The sequence below is a fragment of the Psittacula echo genome, assembly GCF_963264785.1.
Source record: "Psittacula echo genome assembly, chromosome: 10".
Taxonomy (NCBI): Eukaryota; Metazoa; Chordata; class Aves; order Psittaciformes; family Psittacidae; genus Psittacula; species Psittacula echo.
In genome coordinates, this window is record NC_137741.1 from 4,114,330 (window position 1) to 4,130,437 (window position 16,108).

Below are 16,108 nucleotides of genomic sequence, written 5' to 3' on the forward strand. Positions count from 1 at the left end.
CTGTATTTTTGGAACAGCTGAGTTTCACATGGAAATGAGTCACTATATTTTGAAACAGAGAACTCACATACAAAATTCAAACGTTCTGATCTCGAGATTTAAACAAGCTCATGAGTTTGTAACACCATAACACACAATGAAAACTAATGTAAGGTCAAACACCCGAACTAAACACAAACTAATTCTGTCAAGAGACTTAAGTCAGCTTTTCCTTCCATATCTGCATTCTATAGAGAGATGGATTTGAGTTATTATGTCATGCAAGGAACACAAGCTTCTCAAATACAAAGGCAGCACTTTGAGAGAGGAACCCTAGAATAGTAATTATTTTATTAATTCTCAGTGGCTAAAATCCCATCGCTTTTGGCCTTTCACAACACACCTGACATACAGTGATGTTGTGTAATTAGCTTAGCTGCACAGGTATCACCCATATTGAGTGTTTGAGATCTTTTATGTAACTGCTGTAATGTGACATTTTCCTGCTCTCTAGTAAAAGCAAAAATTCATCACAAGAGGCAAAGGCCCCAATGCTTTCACAGGCCAATGCATGCTGTACAGCTTGGAAAGCAAATGCAACTGCTCAGTAAGGCATGACACCACAACTCGCATGTACCAAGGCCCCAGGACAAAGGCTGGATGTTTACAGCCAACCCAGATACAATTACAATTCATGGGATCATCACTTCTAGAGAGTCTTTGTATTAACACCAGGACAGACTGGGAGCTTTGTCAACACAAATGCTTCTGTAACAGAATGCAGCAAAAGAATTTAGCCTGCTAATAAACACACAGAACACAAAGAGAGTAAAGCCCTATGCTCCCACCACTGGAACAGTTTCTAAATCTATCAAATCATTTAGGAAAACCACAGTGTATCAGAAGAATCCACACAGCATCTCATGGCCCAGGCATTCCACTGCATCCTCTGTAAAAAGGTCTACTTATATTTTACTAACAACTTTGCTTACCAAAAAAAAAAAAAGGCAGCAAAAAGTGACAGCAGATACCAGAAACACACACATTAAGACAGCTTTTCCCAGATACAGATCTGTCAGCTAAGTATATCCTATCTAAGCTTTCTCATCCTTAACAAAAGCCTGTTTTACTTGCAGTGTTATATAATCTTTATCCTGTTCTGTAAAGCTACAGCAACACCATTTTGATGTAAGAGACTTTAAATGAGCTCTTTCTAAATCACACCATTTCAACAGCATTGTATTAAAAAAAACAATTAAAACAACACATTATGCTCAAATCCCTAACAACTAGCACAACCTGTACACACAGTTTGCTATAAGGTAATAGTGTAACCATGTCTCCTTGTACACAACAGAACCATTTTATCACAGCCAAATGGCAGGAAAGCTCATTTAAACACACATCTTCAGCATCATGATGTAAATATCACAATTACACCCTGATAGATCTTTTAATTTCCATGTTAGATTAAAAAGGCTTTCCTTTTAAAACTCCTTCATATGCTGGCTGAACAAAGCTCAACCAATTGAATTTCTTTCCATTTCTAAGTTTTTGCAAAATCTCCACCACTGACAGAACCCAGTTCTGTCCTTACACCAGCTAAAACTAAAACTCAGCTGATTTTCATCAGCATTTCCAGCTTGTATCTTCTTGGTCCCAAAATGTTTTGTCCACCTGCCTTTACTTCCAACCAACAGAAGGTCAAACCCAGAGATCTTTTAAACAGATTAACTGCTCTGAGAAGGCAAGCAGGAGACTGTTCTAGCTCACACAACTCCAGGTGACAAAGTCAGCCAATCCTACTGTAGCAAGACTTTCCAGAGGACTAATAGAGCCTTTTCAAGGTGAACATATTTGCAGCTATAAATAATCAAGTAACTGATGTCAAATCATAGATGTCTTTCTCTCAGCAGACGCCTTGATGCTACTAAGTTTGTTTGAATTAAATAGCAGAATTAGATTAAAAAACCAAAACCAAATCAAGTCCCACTTGTTAGGGATCATACACACATCCTACACAAACATTTAAAACAAATACTAGAGATTAAACTCCACAATCAGCTACAATTTGGTACATACTATCTGAAATGAAGTCAATCATTCACTACTTGTGAATTTTTCAGCTGTGTCAACTGCCTTTAGAGGGAAAAATACCCATAGAATTAATAGTAACAAAAATATCAGGATTTGAGAAGATATTCTTAGAGCTAAAGTTGAGCTTGACATCCATAAACCACTGATGCTTACAGCTTCTTAAAAAAAGTTACTCAAGTTACTAAAACTTAACTACGCATTTTCAAACATCAACACGTTACCACTTTCTCTGTTGTACAAACTGAGTTACTGAACACACTACAACATTCTAACATTGCATTTCCAATTTCAGGTGAAAATTTGCACTTTTACATATAAAAGACTTGCCATTTCTATAAGAATGCAGGAGTTCAGAGATCCAGGGTTCTAAAAAGACAAGTGTATGCAATGGGGGTGGGGTTAACAATTCAGTTTAATACTGGAGGTAGGAAGAAAGCAAAGTGAACTTTACCCATCTCCACTGAACAAGAGGAAAACTTCAAATTGCTTTACCTTTTCAATTTTAAGATTGCATGCAACATCCTATTAACTTACTCAATGCATATAAACAGAGGACATCTTTTATTCACTAGAACTCACCTAAACAGAGACCACAGAAAGCAAGCTTGTATTAGCTATCATTTTCTTACACTCCTCTTGAAGTCAAAGCCCGACTTGGTTAAACAAGAATACTTTTTATAACTCATGCATTTATTTGGTGAGGCACCAAGTTCCACTGACTAAAATACACATTTCTCAAACACAGAAAATTACTGCAATTCTACCCTCAAGTTTAATGACTGTTTTGACAGCCATAGCCTATGCAAGACCATCCCAGGCAGAGCAGCATGCTTTGGTCAGACCCCTGGAGCTTGCAAGAGCTTAATCATTTTGCAGGTTTGCAGGAAGCAGGTGAAAGAATCCCATAATCCCGCTCTAGGTAGGTTCTGCTAATACACTCATCACTGCAGAAGTGAATACCTTCAGGAGCACAGTAAACCAGCACAACTAACAGGGTCATGGTTTCCATCTCCCACACACTCTCCAGGGAATGAGGCAAGTGTAGCACAGTATCCATACTGATCCCAGAATGTGAAACTGCACATAACCTTTGGAAAAACAGGTTTATCACACTCCTGGTTGCCACAACATGATGCACTCCAAACAAAAGGCCACAGACAACTTGTTGTCCAGTGTAACATAGCTACACAGAATTGAAATACAAACTTTGAGCATAAAAGCAAATAAGGCACTTTTCTGATAGAAGCATAGTTACTGATCTTTACTGCGAAGCAACATTTCATTCTCCAGGTCATCATCATGATGTAGCATGCCATCTATCCACTCCACGAAATCCACAGGAAAGAGAAACACTCTAAACACTTCTGTATGGACCCAGTGTAAAATCCATCAAATTCTAACATGCTGTGACTCAAACACAACTCTTCTGTTAACGCAAAGCATGATTTAGCCAACAGCGTAGCAAGTGACAGATGTTCAGAAGCAGCATGTAGTCTCTGAAAAGTAAAACTGTTGTTGAGGGCCAAACCAGCTAAGTGAGCTAAGGAACATTCCTTTGCCAACACTAGCAACAGCAACAATAAAGTTGCAGATCATCCACACTGAAAAATTGAGCAAAGAACACAGCATCGCTGAAGGATGACTTGCTTATCAGGAAGAAGGTTGTAGAGCCAAGACTGGAATCCAGATTTTCACCATAGCACCTCACAACAACCTGTCTTGTTCCTCACACACAAAACCCCACAGTGTGCCTGGACTCTCGTCTTGACAGTTGTCAGAGGATGGTTGCTGCAGAGCCCTTGGCCACAAGCAGTTCTCTTCTTCAATGTGTGCATTGTACAAGCACTTATGCTGGCAATGGTTCACCTCACAAGCAGCTAGACACATGTGCTACAGAGAAAGGTATTTTGCAAATCTGATTCTCCAACTCTTTCTCTACCAGTAGCACAGAATCTTACGTGCTCAGATTCCCGAAGGAAATCTGGTTACGTGAAACGAATTATCAACTCTTTCTAATCATCAGGAGTTACTAAGTACCTACTACTGCAACTACACAAACAAGCATATTCAGAAAAGGTATTAACATTAGTGTCACAAAGTCAGAGTAGCAAGAAAAGGCTTCTAAGGTGGCTAAAACTAAGGTGTTGTAACTAAGCTGGAACATGTCACTCCTTCCCCGACTTAACTCAAAAAAAGATAAGGTTTCCTAACAGACCTGCTCTTGCCTCTATCACTTAGATACAGCATGCAAAGTCTGATGTCACTTCTGCTGCCACTCAGAACTCCAGTCTTCCCCTTCTTCCTCTTCATTCTCTTAACCTTCAGGAATTTACATCTTTCCCTCTTCCAAAGTGCCCCCGTCCAACGGCACTGTGCCCTGCCCCCTGAGAACACGTTTCCTCTTATCCATCTCTTGCCTTTAGAAATTTGCTGTGCTCCAGACACATCTGCAGACACAGGGATGTTTCATTCTCACCCACTGCTAGCAGAGGTCCTGCTGCTCTGCTGCTGACACTGGACATGACATTCCCTCACAGCAACACCAACACAGCTGCTATGACCACTGCTCAGTCACTGGCCTTCAGATTAGAGCCATTTAGAAGGAACTTTGTCCCCCACACAATTTCAGTACGATAGAGTTCAACCAGTGTTTACCATTAATCCCTTGAATACCACACTCTTACCCCAGTTATTCCCTGTTCCAAAACTCCAAGCAAGCCTGTGGTATCTTGAGCACCACTGCACAGGAGCACTTTAATTCGCTTCTAATGCCACTGTGCAGGTTATGCTAAGAGTATAGGTTTCTGCCTTTCTACATACACACTGAAGAAGCTCTTGCAAGATGTGCAACAGTATTGCACTCTTTCTCTCAGAGGGGTTAAAACATTAGAGAACTCACACACTCACTACAGTACTGAATACACCAGGATGTCTCATATGCATGAGATAACAAAAAGAAACAAAACACGTAAGGGCATATTTTAATATCACACTTAAAGAGTACAGCTGGAAAAAAGGAATCAGAAGACTTATGCTAACTGGTATGCTTGCTTCCAGCAAAGATCAACTGAGAATTACTCTGATCAGCACAAGTGAAGCTAATATGGATACAGGCATGCATGTATAAGATCTAAATGTTAAATAACCTCTCCTTACTATAATCAGCCCTTTAATTTTCCAGTTGTCTCCTATGAGCTGGTGAAAGGTCATTTCAGTTTCTCCTATAAAGCTTGCAGCTGAAGAAATACAGTGGAATGCACACTATCATCAACTATTCTGTATCTTAAGCGATGTATTACCATTCATAGTCTCAAGGGAAAAAAAAAAAAAATAAAGGAAACAAAAATCAACTTCAGCCAGGAATTCAGCGGGTTGTAACTTTCCAAAAGTACACGCAGGCAAGCAACCTGACAGCACTGAACAGCAGTCCACACAGAGGCAAAACTACATTAGTAGCTATTTCTGTTAGTCAGCTTCAACAAACATTTGTTGCTATCCAGAAGTGTTTCCCCCTCTCTTTGTTAAAAACACTATTTAAAGAACTGCCTCCATCTTTGTATCTTCCATTCTCCTAAAATGAATTTCATTTTACAAGGAAACTCTTCCCAGTTAGTCTGGTCCAGCTCTCCATTTAGCAGTCACTGTCACCAACCAGACCCTGCTATGGGCCCACCAGACTGACACCAGCTTGGGTATTCTACACAGGAGCTATCCCAAGCACCACTAAGGACTCAGCAGCTCGGCAAGCAGCTCTCCTCTGTCGGGAATGCTGGCTTCAGCAGTCTTCCCCACTACTTCCCTCGCCCCTGTGCCCTCTGTCGTGGCAGGACAGCTGTTTGTGCAGCCACACAGTCAGCCAGACTGGGAAGCAATCCAGATTAACACTAACCCAGTAAAGAATTTTACATCCCAGCCAGGTCCTTAATCCAGGAAACACAATTAGGGCCATCACACAAGGCACATAGCCTTTGCTGGTCTGTGAGCAACAGCAGTATTAGAGTGCACTGGACACAATCATACTTTGTTCTTCAAAACAACTGTAATTCTGCATTCACATTGAGGATATCAGCACATCATCAATACACAGTATCCCCTGGCATAACACAGAACACACACCTACAGATACATTCTAGCCTAAGTCTGACAGAATGAAGTTACTCTTTTGTGGAAACACACTTGATCAACTCCAGTGGTAAATTCTGATGTTACAGAGTTCCATTGCAGACAGGTTGCCACGGCCAAAGTGGGAAGTGTCACCTTATTTTCAAGAATAGAATTCACTTTTTACACCACTCCCTGATTTTTCTTATTTCATTGATGAAAAGCTTGGACAGAAAAATCTAAATCTCAGCATGCCCCCATGACAGATGAGAATCAAGAGAAGCAGCACATGCTCTTGCTTCTTGTAGCAAGAGAAAGGTCTGGGGTAAGCCCAACTACAGCCACTCTAGTTTTGACACAAAGTAAATGTCATTGTCAAGACAAATCAAAGGCAACTATCCCACACACTCCAACTCCTGTTACAAAGTAGCCCTACTCTAAGTCTCTTCCTAACTAGGGAATATGCAGAAATACACAAAAATTACCAGATGACTTTCAGTCTTCTGAAAAAAACTCCTAAACAGTTACCATGAGGAAGCATGATGAGTAAAAAGAAGATAATACTTGTAATAAGAACTTCTTTTAATTATCAAAGTGCAGGGAGAGCTCTTTTGAGGACCACAAAAGTCCCAGGTCAGAAATTACTGTATCGTTAACTCACACGAGTAACCCATTTGAAGTAAGTGCAATTTCCTGTACATTAAAACCTCAACATAAGCTAGCATTTATATTTGAAGTCCATCACTGTGGCTGTCTAGGATGCTTTAGGAGCACTTCATACATTACAGAGAGACAGAACAACCTGCAACGTCCTCAAGTACTGGATACAGCCTTTCACAGAGCACAGCTAAGCTGTGGGGTCAAAATAACGCCCTGTGTCTTCCAGACACAAAATATTCCTCCTACTCCTTTTTGCAATATTCTCTTTCCAATTGCAGTCTTGGCATACAAAAGAAGTTAAAATCCTCACTCTTTTAGTATTTGTTTGCTTAATTACAATTTGTTAAACAAGACTAAACTTCTCAATTTCTATTGCATAAGTTACATTTGATAACAGTTAACTCACATGCCTTTTTTTAAAGCACCAAGTACCCCTAATTCTAGTTAGAAAAGCACATATGAACAAGATAAAGCTGTGTACACTTTTATTTAGTCCTGGTATCCGTCTGCTGCAAGACAAAGGTCTCAACACCTACTAGAGAATGTCTAGTGATGGGAACTGAATGCCTCATTCATCGTGCGGTTAGTTTGTGTACAAATAAATAGCCTGTTCAAAAGGTTATCAGTCATCTAAGGCATTAGCTAGGACTGTGTTTAGCTTTAAAATCTTATGTCTTTGAAGAACTACTGCATATTCTAATGCATTCAAACATTGTACATATACCAAACTTATGAAAAGCTTTTCATCCATTCTGGTTTAGAAAGGAAAATAAAGACATCTCCCATCAATTGCAGTTATCTGTAGACAGCAACCTTTTCAAGTCTTTCACAGTAGCTTCTAACACTGATTTAGCAGCAGGCTATTTTCCAGTGAAAGCACAAGATACTTCTTTCCAGCAGAGAAGCAAGAGTGTACTGGAGCCAGCCCTACCACCTGAACTGAATTGTTAATATGCGAAGGCTATCACTGCACATTAGAACCCAGCATCTGTCTCAGGCAAAATCTGCTCCCACCCAGAGCTAGCACAAACCCTGTTCTACCTGCAAGCGCTACTTGAGGACACAGAGTCTGAATGGTAGTTTTGCGTTTATGGGTGGAGATATTAATATCCAGCTTCTCTCTGATGAGATTATATAAAAAACACAAGATGCTTCACAGCAGTCCAAGTCACTCCTTTTTCTTGCACTAACAAGGATAAGGCTGAATCATTCTAATACACCCTTTGGAATACTATGACATAAGACTGATAAGGTACCAACCCAAACTACAGATTGCATTGAAAGACACCTAAGTCATGATCAACACACACTCCTCTAAAGCCACAATTTTGATACTGTTTCAAAAAACATGCAGAACAGGATCAATACGTATACTTTGTAATGGACACTTTTATTGAACCTGATTAACTGGTATGCTGCTGTTAAATGAAAACCTGAGAAAACCAGAAACAAAACTTCAGAACGGAGACACTGCTGTTGGCATAACAGAATGGGAATGTGAACGTACACAGCCTGAACAAGTTCAATAATTAGACAGTTCTCAGGAATAAGCAGCAGTATTTCTGACAGGTACGACTCCACCCTAACGTGCCTCTTTTAAATTAATCTGATTAACCATTAAAGTTCCAATATGGGTCACTACCAGAAATAATGAAGTACAGACTTGTACAAAGTTTGTTTGTTGCTTCATGAAACAGAAGAGTCATCTCAGTGAGAAATTCCAGGGCAGACTTCTAATCAAACTGTGGAATTTAGACTGGGAAACCTGTGGAGATCCATGCAGTTCCTAAGCAGACATTCTCCCTCACCTCTCCAGGACAGTGTTTCCTTTTTCCTCTGCCTCCTCTCTCTAGACTGGAGAAAAGAAAGAGATGCATTGTGAAGATTGGAACAGCTTAGTTATAGGGTCTCTTTTCAGACTTGGTGCAGGAGCTATTGGAAGCTTCCTTCCACAGCAGGTTCTGCTCCATCCACTAACTTCAGCAGCTGTACACACTGCTAGACAGCTTTCATTCTAGTTAAATATTGAGGTACTCAAACAGAACCACAAAAAAAAAGTGATTCTTGAGCTTTATGCTTACAGTTCCCCTTAATGGGATTCTTGAGCATTCAGACACACAATCTGTAGACTTTTGCTGAGCAAGGGGAACATCCTGGTTTGATCAGTATTGCTCCTGGTTAGGAGAAGCAGACAGCTAAAGTTACATATTTGCACTGTAAATCCAGAGCACTGAGACAGCAGCTTCTGATGCAAAAGGTGAGTCTCTCCAAGAACATGTATTTACCAACAACTTTACAGTTGTTGCTAACAGCCTTAACAGCTTTTGCATGCTCCTACTGCCATTTCAAGTTCTAGTTCCTACAGTACCTGCACATCCAATGAAGCGCAGTAAACAAGACTTATGTTTTTCTGCTTTACTGTACCTACAGAAAAAACTAGAAACAAGAAAAAAATGAGGCCAAGAGACTTAACTCAGCGTGTGTGTGTGTGTGCGAGGAAAATTACTTTTGTCACACTTCAGAGTTCTAACACTTGTGTCAAAAAACCAGGATACAAGTCCAGAGGTCAGCATTCTCTTCTTGGCTCTGCCACCTGCTGCCCACTTGTTTCAAGAGAGCCACCTTGGTATCTCAGGTTGCCCTCTCCCATTTATTTTTAACAGATGGGGAAAACAGCCTCCTACCTCAGAGAGCCAAGAATTAGTCAACACTGGAAAGCACCAGGCTGCTTGCAGACACCTATGAAACAGAAGTTTCAAGAAGCTGGGACACAGCCTTTTTTCAAAGCAGAAGTCTCTGCCCTAATGTTTGAAACCTCTCTTTTCCTGTTATTTTTGCAAGTTCATATGCCACAATTGTAATGGCATGTGAAAGACCTCTTGACCTTCAGGGCAAGTGACTGTAACAGCTGATTGCAGACACTGTTCCCTCATTAAAGACATAAAAATGCCAAGAGTGACCTAAGCCTTTCTTGTTTGCTCTGACACACCTTATGCAAAGGCCTACAAGAAAAATGGGCATATTTCTTTGCAAGTTAAGAAAGAATTACTGTCTAAAGTGGCTACAAGAGAAGCAGCCTCAGCTGCAGATGTACACCACAGCACAAATCCAAGGCATCAAACACCTCACTGTGTTGCTACTGGCTGCCCTGTTAGTTGTCACTTGATGAATTAGGAATAACCTACCAAATTCAACTGGTGCCAAATCATCAGACCTTTAATTTTACTAGAGAAAAACTGATGAAACAGATGATATTGCGGAATGAAACAATTGACTTCTCTGAGATTAAACACCCTCTACTGAATAAAAAGTATCCGAAGGAAGTCACACAATCCATCATCTGATAGGTCATTCTAAAAACAAGAACACCAAAGCATCTCACTTATTTTACCACAGAAACCATCTTATAACTTACAACTATGTACCAGTGTCCAGTAAAACAAACACCCGCTCCATGACCATGTCCCAGAACTGACCTCTGAGGACAAGTAACTGTGAAACTTGAAAGATCCTCTTAACAAATCTAACTTAATAAAGTCACTTTACGGCAAGCAAAGTTCCAATCAAGACTATCAGATTTGCTTGGTTTGCATGCACGTTTTCATCTTTCAGTACTTACATGCATGGTTCTACCTCCACACCGTTTGAAGCTTTTACCCTTTTTTTAGGCAAAAGACAAAAACCTCTAAAGCTCACCTCCTTCAAACCCAGACATAGTAACAATATTTTCAACCAGCTGAAGTCTTTCAATACTCTTCAGCTGAATCTTGGTAAGGCTTTTAAATTCACTTAGAACTACAACCAGTCCAATCAAAAGGAACCTCCAGCACCTTCCTGAACATGAGTCACAGACCCCGATATAATCAAATTCTTTGGGAAGTTTAGGCCCTAAACTTTCCAAAACACAGAGGATTTTTACCATAGCACACAACACTGAACATGAATCTGCTTCCCTTCCACTCATGCAAAACAAACAGAACCCAACGAATTTAAAGAGAGGGGCAGAAACAAAACCAAACCACCACAGAAACAAACCCCTTCAGGTAGCAGTCCCTCAGCCTCGACAAGGCTGCTCAAAGCTCCTTCTCAAGTTTAAACGCCACCACCATAATGCAGCAACCGTTCAGCAGACTAGGGGCACTGTTTCATCCCCCTCACGACGGCAATAGAGAGAAGTTTCCCGTCCCTCCCACCCCCCGGAGCCCGCCGGACTGACCGGTGTGGTGGGGAGGCCCGGTCGCCGCCGGCCCACCCAAGCAGCGTTTCCCCGCCCGGGTCAGGGCGGGCCGGCCGGCTCCAGGCCGCGGCCGTGTGGCGCACTCAGTAAAGCGCTCGCCCTCCGCCTGCCGCCTGGGCTCCCTTCGCTCAGGGCAGAGAGGAAACGCGCCCCGTGCCCCTCCGGGACACCGCAGGCACGGAGGAGGCCAGGGACAGCCCCTCCGCTCGCCCCGGCGCCCTTCCGTTGTTCCGGGGGCTCTCTCCTCTCTGCCCCAGGCCCGGCCGCCCTTTGTTCCGGTCGGCGCCTCAGCCGGAGAAACCCCCCCGAAGGACCGCGGGGCCGTGCCTCGGCGGGGAGGAGAGGCCGAGTGCCCGCTCCTCAACTTTTGTGAGGGCCGCGGTGCGGAGGAAGCCCGGAGCCCCGGGGGGAGGCGGGCCCAGACCCCTCGGCAGCCTTCCCGGTCCCGCGGCGGGCGGAGGCCGCGGCCCCCCCGGTGCTGAGTCACCCCGTGGCGGGGCTGCGCCCCCTCCCCGCGCCCCACAGACAATGGCGAGGGCGGGCCGTGCCCCGGCCCCGCACCGTGATGTTGCAGTGGATGGTGAGCGGCGGCGGCGGCTGCGGGCCGGAGCCCGGCGGCGGCGGCAGAAGCACGAACTGGCAGTGGAGCTCGTCCAGCTTCCAGGAGACGATGCGGAAGCGCTCGTGATCCTTGTCGAAGATAGACTCGAGGAACTTCAGCTCGGCCTTGAGCCCTGACACCGACATCCTGGCCTCATCTCCGGGCCCGGGCCTGCGCCGCCTCGCCCGCTCTGCCGCCGCTTCCCTCCGCCTCAGCCCAGCCCGGCCCGACCCTGGCCCCGGCCGCGCCTGCGGGGCGGAAGATGGCGGGGGGGTGGGGGGGGGCCGGGGCAGCCCCAGCCGGCGGGGAGACGGCGAGCGCGGCGGCAGCTCCCTTTGTACCGGCCTCCTGCACCCACTCGCTCGCTTAAAAGGGCAACAGCGCAGCCTGCACCCCCCTTCCCTTCCCCTTCCTCCCCGGAGGGCTGGGCCAGGCCCGCCACCGCCCCGCCCTCGCCCAGCCCTCCTCTCGGGACACAGGCAGCGGGGCCGCACCGGGCCAGCCCCTCGCTCCGCCCCGCTCCGCCCTGGGCCGCCCTTGGTCAGCGCCGCCACCGCCCCGGCTACCCCGACCCCTGCCCAGGCACCGGACCCCCGGGGCCGAACCGCAGCGGCCGCTTCCCGTTGGTGTTCCTCCTCCTCCTCCTCTGCCGCTGCTCATCCCCGCGGTGCTCCTGTCCCACCGCGCTGTTGGATTGTGCCAAGCAAAACCTGGAGCTTGAGTTCACACTTGTCACCCCGGAGTCCTGCCAGCCCTCCTCGAGATCTGCCAACACAAACCAGCAACGCCTGCCCCACATTCCGGACGGAACGATACAAGTAAAACCTGGTGTCGATCGTTGCAGGCTGGAAAACAGCAATACAGAGGCCAAAAACCCATGTTAGTGTTGCATTTAAGCTCCTCTGTAATTGTGCATTTTACCCCAAGAAAAAGCACCGCAAAGCATAAAAGCAGAGTACAATGAACACTAGCTACATTCAGGGAGAAAGAGGTGCTGCCTCTATTTCTATCACTTCCTGACACTAGAAAAATTCTCTCTGCACCTTTATTTGTCCCTTTCCATCTTAGCTTTGCCTGTCGACAGCTGACAGCTCTTTGGGAACAAGGATCAGCTCTCATATGGCACAAAGAGAGCACTGTGATACCAGTTGCAGTTTCTTGTTTCCCAACCAGCTCTTAATTAATGCATTACACACATGCACATGCACAAACCTGGAACAGAGAATTGATTTTTTTTTCAACATTGATATTTTATATAAATCTTTAATTCCAGAGAAACTGGCAGCACTTCACAAAGCACAAGCTGAATCTTGTCAAGTGGTGAGAACTCTAATCTTGATCCAGAAACACAGTTATGCACATGCCCAACTCTGAGCATATGGACTCAGTCTTACTGAGTTGTGGGCTTGAAATCTCCTATCTTTCCATCACAGAGAGCTGCAAAGAACACACTTAGCTACAAAAGCCAGGAAGGATTGGCAGTGGTTAAATACTCTGAATGAGAGATACCAGAAAGTCCACGGAGGTGAAAGACCTGGTTTTTTTCAGGTATCATTTGAAAGACTCCCATTATACAGTGTGTGCAATCCACCTTTCCTAGAAGGGCTGAGCTGCATGTTGGCTCAGACGGCGTGGCCTGCAAAGTGAAGACAGAGTGGATATGGCTTGTTTGTCGACACATCAACAGGCAGGGTCAAGACCTTTCACGGACAAAAGAAGATTAAGGGCAAAACAGCTACAAATTAACAGCAGAAAATTATAACTAATCCTTTTAGAAAGGGAGAGCCCACAAGAGCTTTTGTATGGGAACACCAGAGACAAAACTAAACAAATCAGACTTTGTCAGGCGTTACATGATGCGATGCATGAAACAGCAGGGGAATGAAGTTGGTGACTCAGCCCTATCTCCCTCACACGACAGGATTTTGGCCTAGAATGCCTCTCTGCAGCAGATAGGTGGGTAGGCTGAGCAAGTTCAAACTGTACCGTTTGTCATATCTTACCAGAACTGCCACTATCACTGCCTCTGGTCTCCCATTCTCCTTGTCTTCTCATTCTCATCCATCTCCCCTTTCCTCTGGCTCTCTGTTGACAGTGACACCCCATTTTTTGGCAGCTGATAAGTGCACGTGTGCTGGCTGGGGACACCTTGCCTGCATTAGCTGGCCAGCTTGTTGAATGCACGAGAACTTCTGTCATGCACCCAGCAATCCCAACATCACAGTGTCTCCTGACCACCTAGATGGCCAAACTAATTGCTTCATTGGCCAAGTGTGTCCTGCAAGCCATATAGTGCTTAAGTCTGGTCTAGAACTGTTCCCAGCTCCTTCAGTCCGCCTTTTTGTTGCAGGCTTAAAGAAGCAACATGCAGCCGCACAGCCACCACTCCTCTAAATTCTGTTGCGCTTCTCTGTGTTTAGTAGGCATTGTGCAAGCTGTGAGTTCATTTCTGTGATAAGACCTTAAGAACACATTGGGCCTGCCTCACTCCCTGTAATAGAAAGGCTGCTTCAGAGGTGTAAAGAGCAGCTCATCATGTCTGACTCATTCCTGTTTCTTCCTTCAGGGACTTGCTATGGGGCTTTGACATGAATCTCATGTTGGTCTCAAGATGACTCAGGAAATCCTCAGTCTCCCAAGACCAAAATGAATGTGTATGGGAAGACTTGACATATCTGGGTAATAAAGGAAATGAATCCTGGTAAAGACCCTCAGGAGCACTGTATCAGATTCCAGTCATTACAGGTGCTTTTTAAGTTCCCTTGATCTATATTGTGTGTTAGCAGCATTTCTTTTTCTACTTTTCTTCTTGCATGTACATCTTCAACATCATGGGAACCTCCCTCTATCGTACAGCTAGATTTCTTCTTCCAGGGATATGAACTTTGGCCAAACCTCTCTGTTACGAAGATAACAGACCTTCGTAACCTTCTCTGTTTCTTTTTTCCCTGCCTTTCATTGAAATATAACAAGTTTTGTAACTTAACTGAAACTCTCAGAAAACACCCAGCAGGTTCCTCATTGCTTTTGGGGGTAAAACTGGCAGGAAAAAAAGGAGGCAAACAGTTCAGACCAAAATTTTCCTTCCCATTTACTGCCAGTCCTGTCTCCAGCTAGCCGTGCTCCTGGTGAGACAGAAAGCCAGCAGCAAGGGGTGAAGGGAATCAAAGGAAAGATGAGCTCAGGATGAGCCACTAAGAAGGAAATGAACAAAGACATAGGATAGATGGGCTTTGATGATAGTAAGGCTTGTTTGGAGCTTAAAGAAATGACGTTCCAGAGCACAGATGAATTTCAGTTGATATTAGTCCTTTTCTTCCTGTGAATGCGCTTTCCATGTCTGCTGTATTCCCAGCTCTACCCCTGAGTGAATCTCCTGGTACATTCAGTCAAGTGTTTGTGCCTAGCAGAGGGCTGATTTGTTTCTCTGAGAAGTTTATCGGTTTGGTTTTTGACCTCACTTCTCTCATTTGCAGCCTAGCCCTTAGAAAGGGTCCTTCACTTTAATTCTGATGTCATTTTCCTGAGAGAAATGGCAGGCACCAAAGAAGCAACTGGGATTTTAGAATTTAGAAAGGCCCAGAGCTTTTGTAATCCTGAGCCTCAGCAGAAGGAGAAAGCAAAAGGGATAAGATTAATGAGATGGGAGGAAGTGTAAATTACTTTTAGTGATGGATGATGCAGTTTTATAGTAGCTGATCCTGGGGTACAACAGACACTTAAACTTTTTTCCACAGGTAGCAGCACTAACGCAGACTAGAAAAGACAAATAGCACTTGATACCCATAGAGAGAAGGATAAGGCGGGAAACTTACCTGAAGCCTTGGGCAAAGGCAGAAAGACTCAAGAGGATCCTGCTTTTCCAAGATACAACCCAAGCAGTCCTGCTCACCAAAGACAGGCTTCCACATCAACTTCTAAGCTGATGGCATCAAAGTCATTGCTTCCATAATGAAGTCACTTTCAAAGCATTTTAGAAAAGCCATGCATCAGTGCACAAAAGCTGATGAAATGGCTGGACAATGCAGCTTCAAGCAGCATGGCATGCACTGGACATGGGATTGCTTAGTCCCTCACTTACTTTACTTTTAAAGGCTTTAACAGTTAAGGAATGGCATTTCTGAACAAACATATCCCAGAGCAGCTTTGGGCAGACAGCGGTACTGTTGCCCAGACATTCAGGGACAGGGGTCAAGGAGGTGTCTACTCAAATACTATGGCCATGAGTTTAATACTAAAAAGTAAAACATCATCATCATCATCATCATCATCATCATCATCATCATCATCATCATCATAATAAGTAGCATGGCTTTACCCAGGATGGGCAAAGAGCAGTTTCTAGTTACAATTCTTCCAAGTCCACCCCTGTGGCTATCAGCATCTGAGTCAAATACGTCCGTTCCTTAGTGTGATTTTGCTCAGCCACTGAA

General features: G+C 44.3%; 1 protein-coding gene across 3 annotated transcripts in view; it reads right to left on the bottom strand.

Moving 5' to 3' along the window:
• Positions 1–12,176, bottom strand: part of UBE2Q2 (ubiquitin conjugating enzyme E2 Q2) — a 44,848-nt gene extending 32,672 nt beyond the window's left edge. The window contains exon 1 of one of the 3 annotated variants that reach the window (XM_080626797.1): positions 11,636–12,176. In XM_080626797.1, coding sequence (XP_080482923.1) covers positions 11,636–11,821 — 186 coding nt within the window. In that variant the 5' untranslated portion in view covers positions 11,822–12,176. The remainder of the gene's footprint in view (positions 1–11,635) is intronic. The other 2 variants (XM_080626799.1, XM_080626798.1) reach the window with 2 other exon arrangements.
• Between the last annotated feature and the right edge of the window lie 3,932 nt (positions 12,177–16,108).